Source organism: Oncorhynchus tshawytscha, linkage group LG04 (genome assembly GCF_018296145.1).
Source record: "Oncorhynchus tshawytscha isolate Ot180627B linkage group LG04, Otsh_v2.0, whole genome shotgun sequence".
Taxonomy (NCBI): domain Eukaryota; kingdom Metazoa; phylum Chordata; class Actinopteri; order Salmoniformes; family Salmonidae; genus Oncorhynchus; species Oncorhynchus tshawytscha.
The window spans coordinates 64,907,483-64,918,143 of NC_056432.1; the positions used below are offsets into that span (position 1 = coordinate 64,907,483).

General features: G+C 42.5%; 1 protein-coding gene across 3 annotated transcripts in view; it reads left to right on the forward strand.

Moving 5' to 3' along the window:
- Positions 1-7,586, forward strand: part of rfx7a (regulatory factor X7a) — a 38,626-nt gene extending 31,040 nt beyond the window's left edge. For all 3 annotated transcript variants that reach the window (XM_024418920.2, XM_024418921.2, XM_024418923.2), the window contains one exon: positions 76-7,586. In XM_024418920.2, the coding sequence (XP_024274688.1) occupies positions 76-3,321 (3,246 nt within the window). In that variant the 3' untranslated portion in view covers positions 3,322-7,586. The remainder of the gene's footprint in view (positions 1-75) is intronic.
- The last annotated feature ends 3,075 nt before the right edge of the window (positions 7,587-10,661 follow it).

The following is a 10,661-nucleotide window of genomic DNA, read 5'->3' on the forward strand; positions in this document are numbered from 1 at the left end:
TGTATGTAAACTTCTGACTTCAACTGTACATCTTAATACTTTTTTGTGTCATGTTTTTCTGTGCTGTATATGCAGGTACAAAGGAGCAGGCAGCTGATGTCCCCCAGTCCTGTGGGAACATCGGAGGGCAAGATTCTGCCTGTCAACTTCCAAGTGGTGACCCAGTCAATGCAGCCTGTCAAGTGTCCCAAGACCCCTCAGAATATCCCAGCCAGCCCTGTGGGGGACCGCTCTGCCCGCCACCGCTATGCCCAGATCCTGCCTAAACCCTCAGCCACCAGCGCCATCACCCTGCGCTCGCCCCCCACCCTGCTCATCACCAACAGCCCCATCAAGACTGTGATGCAGCCCACACCCCACATCAGCTCTGTCAACGTGGTCAAGATGACCACCATATCCCTGGCTCCCAACTGCAGCACTACAACAACCTTAACAAACACCACCTTAAGGCCTGCCTCTGCTGGCATGGGCAGCACTGTAGCCCTGGAGGAGAGCAGACCCAGCCCACGGGCCAGGAGTGGCTCTGCAGCCCCCATCCTGTCCCCCTTAGCCAGGTCAGGCCGGGCCACCACCACCCCTACCATCGACATCAAGATGATTGAGGGTGAAGCCATAAGTGAAGGCAGTCTGGCCCTGGGTGCTAGCAGGCTTACTATGACTCAGGAAGCTGCAGGGGGCCAGAGGGCTGGAGGAGCTGTACCAAGGGCTGCCAGTGTGCCCATGCCTCACACTAAAGGCTCCCTGGGACTGGAGGCAATGGCTGGAACCAATTGCAATGGCAAGTCCTCTTTGCGCAACAACACTGTGTCAGCTACAGCTGGTAGCAATAATAACACCAATAACGAAAGTACTTTGTATTTGACGGTCTCCAATCAGAATACCAGCACCACTCTGTCACCCAATGGCGGCACTGTTGCCACATCACTCATCGCCTCCAAGAGCCCCAGGAAACGCCCAGGCGTCGGCCCAGAGTCTTATCCCACGCCTGTCAAAAGGGTCTTCATCTCCCAGCAACCTCTTGGGGGCTCCGATGGTTACAGACATGGGATTGGTGCAGGAGTGAAGAAACTCCCCAGGACAGGAACCCCGGTCAGACCTGAAAGTGCACCAGCCATTGGTAAAGTTACTGTGAAACTGAACTCCACTGTCCCAACTCGAATCCTGTCACTCTCTGATTCCCCCATCGGAACCAGAGGCTTCCAGACTGTTCTCAAGCCACAGAGCTCCGTGCAGAGAAGAGACACTCCGATCACCGTTAGTGCCCCGGCTGGTCATGCACGAATTCAGCACCAGCACCACATGACTGGTAACATGCAAGCCATGCCCAACAGCTCTGCCCTACTGGAGCAGTCTGCTGTGAGTGACCTGAGGAACACCATGTGGGTTGGGGGCCAGCTGGAGGGAGGTAAGCAACAGCAGCAGCAGCAAGCCTACGCCCAGCAGATCACAGACCACAAGCAGGCATCCACACCGGTCATGGAGCCCCTGGCCATGATGGGCCAGGCCCCAGCCTCTAGCCAGCTCTCCATGCAGACAGACATGGACTACTTCCATTTCAATGATGACGATATGACCCAGGACAGCATTGTGGAGGAGCTGGTGCAGATGGAGGAGCAGATGAAGCTCAACAGCAGTCGTCTGCAGGCCTTCGGAGCTGACGTGACGCTGCAAGGCCATCAGTCTGTAATGCAGGGCAACATGATGTCCTCCAACCAGACAATGACCCCTTACTACCAATCAGTACACAGCAGCACCACCCCTGTCCAAACCCCCACTCCTACCCCAACTCCCACATCCACCTCTGAGATGATGGGAGGAGGCCAGGGCCTGACAAGGGAGAGCCCCTGCTCCCGCATGGCCCCCACCACCCCGGTGGACAGTGCCCTGGGGAGCAGCCGACACACCCCCATCGGCACTCCACACTCCAACTGCAGCGGTAGCGTGCCCCCCAGCCCTGTGGAGTGCAGGAACCCCTTTGCCTTCACTCCCATTAACTCCAGCATTACAGGCTACCACGACGGCAGCATTGTCTCCAGCAGGCCCGTCAAGCCCATGCAGAGGCCCATGGCTACTCACCCAGACAAGGCCAAACTGGAGTGGATGAACAATGGTTACAACAAAAGCGGGGGGAACTCCATCAACGGCATCAGTATCCTCCCCAGCTATCAGGACCTGGTCGACGACCACTTCCGAAAGCCCCATGCCTTCGCCATCCCTGGCCAGTCCTATCAGTCACAGACGAGGTACCACGACGGACACTACGGACGCCCGACACCCATCTCTCCGGTGCAGCAGCAGGCAGCCAGTATGGCCAACCTGAACAAGCAGGAGAGCTTCGCTGTGCCCACCCCTCTGGACAACAAGACCACCAGTACATCTTCAGCAGGCGGGACCTTCCGCTGTCGTAGTGTGAGCCCTGCCGTGCGCCAGCGAAACCTGAGTGGCAACCAGAGTGGTAACATCCCCCGAACAGTGGTGTCCCCCTTCACCTCCCCTGTGACCCCCGAGATGATCAACGTCTTCGCCAACAGCCATGGGGACGTCAGCAGCATGGCACAGAGGAGCCAGTCTGTGCCTGTTAACGTGATGATGCAGACAGAGGTGCCGCCCATGCAGGGCCAGACCAACAGCAAAAAGATCACCAATGTGCTCCTGAGCAAGATGGACGGGGACAGTGACGACACGGTGCGGGGCCTGGGTATCAACAACCTTCCGTCCAACTACACAGCCCGCATGAACCTCACCCACATCTTAGAGACCACTCCCAGCTTCCCCAGAAGTGCCAACCATCAGACTCTGATGACTTCCAACACTCAGAATGCGTACGAGTTTCAGAAGCCTGGTTACCTCATGAAGAACTCTAGGAACGAACAGATGATTCTCTCAGCAGGTGACAGCCAAGCACAATCGGCTACTGGAGAACAGCAGCATCAGCAGAGCCAGCCTATGCTGCTGGCCCAGAACCTTCAGCAGCAACAACAACAGCTGCAGCTAGATTTCAGCACCACCGTTAAAGACCTCTTAGCGGACGGCAGCCTTACTCCTGGCAATCAGCTCGTGGGACAGGTGTCAGAACTCAACCCTGTGGGGTCTGATTTTCGACTGACCTCTGATCTTTCCAGTAGCATCAATGACCTGAACAATTTGGACACAAACCTTCTGTTTGACCCCAATCAGCAGCAGGGACAATATGAAGACTCTACACTGGAGGAACTGAAGAATGATCCGCTGTTCCAGCAGATTTGCAGCGAGACTGCGAATTCCAATGGGTTTGATTGGCTGGAAAGTAAAGACCAGCCCACAGTCGGGTTAATGGGTTAATATGGGCTCTGCTTTTATTTCATGAAGGTGAAATGGTTTGTTTATACCTATTGTTTTGTAAAAATCTTCTTTGTAATTATTCACATTGACATTGTATAGCACACTGCAACACTCGGGATACAATGACTTTTGTCCAGTCTAAGTGCCAGGCTGAACAGAAATGATCACACTTACAAATATACTGGTTTTCTCTCACAGCTCATCGCTGGTGCTGACTCATCCATTTCTCCCTCTTCAGACATCATAGTTATTCAAGAGCATTTAAATCAAGACAGTAGAATAACAAGTATTTTTACATTTTCAGAAGGACAGGATATAAAGAGAGATGTTTGGTAATCTTTAAGAGATCTCTATCTGTAGACTATCATTTTGGATAATGTTTTTGTTCAGGAGCTGTTGACTAAAACAAGAGGTTTCGCAAATAATTGTCAACTGTTCCTCCCTCTGTAAATAGTTTTACTTCCATTGAGGTAGATCTGAAGATAGACTTCATCAGACAAATCATTTGGAATTGCTTTAGAAGCATACTGTTGTGCAAGAACGGTAAATGGGGTGTATGCTCACCTAACATGCCCCTGTACCTCTCAATGAAGAGTTGAGATACCTCGAGAGGGCATTTGCAGTAGCATGCACTGGTACTAATGTTTCTCATTGCCGTTTCAAGTCTTGTTAAGGATTGCAGGTGCAAGACAAATATACCAAAATCAATCGATGGTTTAAAAGAAATCCCCCATAATCTGTAAATAAAAATGTTTCGTTGGTCTACTTAAAGAACCATGTTTTATATATTTCCACACTGGTTGGAATAATACTGTGAAAATGATAATGTCCTTTTAGTGTAGGAGCTGTTTGAAAAGACCGCCTAAAATGTCAGCCTGTTTAGGTGAGATGGAGTTTTGGCCTGCATGGTGACATCACCTGGGAGTATATGTATTTAATAGACCAATAAGAAAGAGTTCCAAACCTTCTGCCAATAACAGATAGTTTTTAGGTTTCCCCTCCCTACTCAGTCCTAGCTAAATTCTTGCTTGAGAATTTGTTCTTTGCTAAGAACCTATTTTTATTACTTTTTGCCCATTTCTTTCAATTAAATCACAGTAAGGTACTTCATTTTTACCCAGAAATAAATTATTTGATATTGAGATTTTTAAAAAACAGCTTTGTTCGACCTTTAACATACATTGTTTGCAATGATATTGAGGCAAACTAGTTCCATTCTCTCAGAATTTGGAGTTTTACAAGTAGGAAAATGGCAGCTGTTTGAAAAAGAATCTGTGTGACTACAGAATATTATTCAAACTATAGATTTAAAGGTCAAGATAAACTGTCTGTATACTAAACTTGTCAGAAGATGTCTGATTGTCCGTTTTGCTGAAATGTTATGCAAACTTTACAAATAAGATATTGACCACTCATTCCAGTGTGCATGGTACAAAAAATGTAGGCTATTAAATCGAGATTTGAATGTACTATGTCTTTTCACCTTTTCAAATTTCCCCTCATGTCCCAGTAGTTAATGCACTTTGAGTACATTGAAACTGAGAGCAGGTAGCTGAAGAACAACAGATGATATCTGTTAATATTGTTATTTTTTAGGCTTGCTTCACCCACATTTTGCCCTGAATGCTGACATTCTTACTGTAGTTGAGCTCCCCTGTCCTTAGTGTCAAAAGGATTGCTTTGTTTAGAATCGTATATGTTTATAAGAATTAAAACGATCATAATAAAGACCTGTAATGGGGATAGCTTGCACTTTAGTGACTGCAGAACTAAAGGAAATGGGCTTTAAGATGGAGCTCAAAGGACAGTTAAATCTTGTATTTAAACCGTATAATGCAGAAGATGACCCTTTTCACCTCTGTCAAGCTTTTTAAGACTTGTGTAGGGCACTGGTGGGGATTTTTATTTACGTTCTTTGTGACTATTTGGCAGGTATCATTTTAATTAACAGAAATATATTGATTTAAGTAAGGAAGTGGAGGAATATATGAATAGGAATTTAACCTTATAACACCCCTATACCAAAGTGTATTGACTGGAGATGACCCTGCCCTGTTTCAGTCGTGTATCTATTTGGGGGAAAATGACTATTCTGGTTCTGATTTATTTTAACACTATGCATTTTTTACTTATCAAAGCGGCTGCTACTGTCAAAGTAGGTTTATGTAAATGTATGTCGTCTTTCCCTTTAAAAAAAATGTTTCATGTTACATACATTCAGTAAAAAATGTGATGGATATGAAGTAATTTAGATTAAATTAATAGTTTAGTTTAATATTATGCCATTAGATATTCAAAGTCCGTCCTATAAAAAGGCACAAAGGTGCATATTTTACCGTCATACATTGAAAGCTATTCCCCTTACATTAGTCTAGATCCAGTAGAAAATACAGTATTATGGAATACTGTAATACAGAATTACATAAACATTTGTATAAATTTTCATTTTCTTCCCCTTGAATAATGTTCTTGTTGAGTTCATTAATCCACTGCATTTTATTCTAACAGTGAAGGGACGTGTTTCACCTGGAGACAAAAAAAAAGGCATTTAGTGGTAAAGTATGGGTCATCTATTACAGGTTTAAATAGCTTATAGTATAATGAAGAACAGTGTGTGAATAAGGCATGCAAATCATAAAGGGAATAGCTAATTGGCCAGATCCTGTGGTTTTTATGAGCTTTTAATCTTCTGAGCCTTATATCCATACCAAAGAGTAACTAATTAGTGTGAGGGAAAAAAGCATTAAATAGGATTTTTTTAGAAGAACCCACAAATAACCCAGTAATTTGCCTATTTGCCTGACATCAGTCAAATACCTTTATATGGCCATTTGGAATTGTCCTTCTTTCAGGTGGGATGGTTGAAAATAATTTGAGGAAATTGTGAAACTGGCAACTGATCTGTAGCACTGGAAAACATGCTGAAAACATGCTGAAAACCACACTACTGTTCTGGTTTATAAAAACCAATGTAGCAGGACAATATTGGGGTTAATTCAGTTGACTGTTGTAAGTGTTCCTCTCATTTTGAACCCCACAGTTTGTACATATGAAAGCTCTGACACTGTATTGTTATAACTTAAACTGGTTCTGTGCTCCTGCACCCTCTGAAATGCTATATTGGTGATTTTGGATCAGGAGCCAGCTAAACTGTGCTAGTGTGTTTGGCCGCTGGCGCCCTTTCTTGTACAGATAATGCTGTGTGTTTGTTTTTTTCTTAGCTTGGTGTTTTTTTGTTTGCTTCCTGAGATTTATATTGGTTGGCTTTTTACAGAAGACGTCTGCTTCGAGTGAGAAAATAGCATGGGTATTTAAAAAAAAAAAAAAGTATTATATATTACCAGGTTGCATAGCTATCTTTCTCTGACAGATTTTGTGCCCAGAACATGGCAATGGACATCGGAATGTCATGGTTAAAATTTCAACAAGCTTTGAAGGTTCATGTTATTGCACTAAACATTTAATGAACCAAGGCATTGGCACCTCTTTTAGGACAAATGCATTAATTGAAGCCACCCAAATATTTTTTTAAAGAGCTTAACTAAGTGAAAAAATAATTGAAATGTCAATCAAAAAAATATGAGAACGCTAAATTGTCTTGTGTAGCAATGTACCTTAATCTCAATGAGATACTTTTTTTTTTTTTTTTACTTCATTCTCATGAGAATATGAAACTCAATTTAAAGAAACATTTAAACAGAAATATTCTCAAATCATTCAACATGTTAATAAATGATATGTGTGCATGTTTGTAGAATTCTATTGTACAGAGTATTTGTAACCACTTTGCTGTAATTCAGGATTGGTTCTGTCAATCGGAACAGAAAGGTATAGCAACTCACAAGTTACTTGCATTGTTTGACGTTTACTAATTCAGATTAATATTTGTTCTGTATGTTCAGGTTTTGAATCCGTTCTGTTTATTTAGATGTTTTTACTTTTTTTATGTAACTCTGAAAATTAATTTTTTCTCTCCAGAAACCATTGAAAATAAGCACTGATGTTTGTACTTCAATGAAGACAAACCCTGTCTGTTCTTCTTTAAGTGCACAGGGGCAGCTGAGTCCTGTACTTTTCACAGACCTGGTATAAAGTCCCTTTAACCCTTGTTGTTGTTTAGTGTACAGCAGACCGTAGAGTAATTTGATAAAGTTGCTTTAGCGTTTCAGCAAAGTTTCTTCTGTCTTTTTTTAATTGAAAGTGCTCACTGATGTTGAGATTTTTTTTTAAGGGTTTTTAAAACCAATAAACTTTTTTTTAAAGTACTTGAATATCTTGGTTTCAATTGTTGTTTTTCCACTCTACATGCATTTACATTACCTTCACTTAGCTAGAATCTTCTGGTTTGGTACCACAAAGGTTTTATCCCCAGAGCTGTGATTGAAATAAATATGTATTTACTTTACTATTAATCTCACTTTTGTTTTCAGTGTCCTTTTCCTCACCGTAGCTTAAGTTATTCAATATGAAGCTAAAAAGATATGGCGTGCCAAACACCACATTCCATAGATCCTATATCTATTCTAGTTGATTAAGTCACATGAGTGTGGAAGACCATGGTTTGAACTGATCTTCTCAAATCCTGTTCCATAGGGGTTATTGAAAATGTTACAGTACCACAAAAGGAATGAAACCGCACTTGTGGGAAGTGTATTCACAATTTCCAATTATGTTATTTGTATGTTTTAGCATTTTTGATGTGAATGTGGTAATGATGTTCCAGAGAGTGGCTAATCTGTGTATATAGCCTGATGCAGCTCATGATAGAAAAACAATGCACATTTGGCATCATTTGCACCATCTGTCTGAGATATCAAGCCTGCTGATAAGAGCTGGCTAGTAGAAGAGCAGGAAAAAATGTCTGCTTCTAGTCTTTGTAAATTGCTTATAGCTCCAATGCTAATTCATGAGCTATGATCCCTTATTGATGTCACTTGTTAAATCCACTTCAATCAGTGTAGATGAAGGGGAGGAGACATGTTAAAGAAGGATTTTTAAGCCTTGAGACAATTGAGACATGGTTTGTGTGCCATTCAGAGGGTGAATGGGCAAGACAAAAGATTTAAATGCCTTTGAACAGGGTATGGTAATAGGTGCCAGGCGCACCAGTTTGAGTATCAAGAACTGCAATGCTGCTGGGTTTTCACACTCAACAGTTTCCCATGTGTATCAAGAATGGTCCATCACCCACAGGACATCCAGCCAACTTGACACAACTGTGGAAAGTATTGGAGTCAACATGGGCCAGTATCCCTGTAGAATGCTTTCAACACCTTGTAGAGTCCATGCCCTGACAAATTGAGGCTGTCCTGAGGGCAAAAGGAGGTGCAACTCAATATTAGGAAGGTGTTCCTAATGCTTTGTACACTCAGTGTAGTTCTATTGTAAAATTGGTGAGAGGAGATTACCATTTGGCTTAAAGAGCTTGTCTGCAAAAACATTCTCCAAATTAAAACGTTCTGCTGGTGAGAATGTTCCATTATGTAATGAACAGACTACTGTGCAACAGCAAACTGTGTAATTGGTCTGGTAAATACAATGTCCCACTCCATTGTCTGTTTTTGGAGTTGTTAACTAGCTGATACTGAACTGAGAATCTTCTAAAATTCCCAATGATGTGGTAGTTCAGTGATTTTGTAAATGTGTGGTAATTGAGGGAGAACAGCTGAATCAAGGCTTGAACCCAGGGCAAGTGAACTACCTCCCCAAAAAGCCCAAGATCTTTTGGTAGAGGACATATCCTCCCATTTATTATACAGTGCACTCATCGTACTCCCTTCTAAACAGAAACGGGCTGAAGTTGAGAGCTAATGTTACATTTTACAATGCTGTCGCCTTGATTTGATCAAGATGATCATTGTAGAACAATATTGCTAAATTAAAAAAGTATAGTCCAAGTCCAATATTTTTTACTGATTTGAATTTCTTGACTTTTTGTACAGGTTCCAGCGAGGGACGGCATGAACAAAAATACTTCTAAGCAAGGTCAGTTGGATCAGGTATCTTTGAATGTGAACATTAACCTGTGTGTCATTCAACCGGTTTCCTAAATTATGATAACGAAGTAATGTTTGTCTCAAGGTAACCCATTCATAGATGCTAACTACCTTTAGCTCCTATTGACGATAGTATCTTCTGGCCTGGGGAGTTTTGTTAAAAGCCCAGACGCGTGTGGTACGGTTTTGTTAACATATCAGCGAGAAATTATACTTTTTTTATGGTTAAATTACTACACACCTTTTATAGGGTTAGGGTTCCCACACGGCCATATTTGCATGTTACAGCGCTGGTTTCCGAAAACATTAAATTTGATTTGTCACATGCGCCGAATACAACAGGTGAAGACGACAGTGAAACGCTTACTTACGTGTCCTTTCCAAACAATGAAAGTTAAAAAATAAGAAATGTGTTAAATAAAATATAGTAACACAATAGAATGACAATAACGAGGTTATATACAAAGAATACCGGTACCGAGTTAATGTGCAGTGGTATGAGGTAGTTGAGGTAATATGTAGAGTACTAGTCAAAAGTTTGGACACACCTAATCATTCAAGGGTTCTCTTTATTTTGACTATTTTCTACATTCTAGAATAATAGTGAAGACATCAAAACTATGAAATAACACACATGTAATGTAGTAGCCACAAAAGTGTTAAACAAATCACAATATATTTTAGATTCTTCAAAGTAGCCACCCTTTGCCTTGATGACAGCTTTGCAAACTCTTGGCATTCTCTCAAAAACATTATTTCAAAAAAGCTGATGCAGCACTCGATCACTCTCCTTGGTCAAATAGCTCTTATACACCCTGGAGGTGTGTTGGGTCATTGTCCTGTTGAAAAACAAATGATAATCCCACTTAGCGCTAACCAGATGGGATGGTGTATCGCTGCAGAATGCTGTGGTAGCCATGCTGGTTAAGTGTGCCTTGAATTCTAAATAAACCACAGACATTGTCGCCAACAAAGCACCATCCCACCACCTCCATGCTTCACGGTGGGAACCACACATGCGCAGATCATCCGTTCACCTACTCTGCGTCTCATAAAGAGACAGCGGCTGGAACCAAAAATCTCAAATTTGGAGTCATCAGACCAAAGAACAGATTTCCACTGGTCTAATGTCCATTGCTCGTGTTTCTTGGCCCAAGCAGGTCTCTTATTATTATTGGTGTCCTTTTAGTAGTGGTTTCTTTGCAGCAATTTGGCCATGAAGGCCTGATTCACATAGTCTCCTCTGAACAGTTGATGTTGAGATGTGTCTGTTACTTGAACTCTGTGCAGCATTTATTTGGGCTGCAATTTCTGAAGTTGGTAACTCTAATGACATTATCCTCT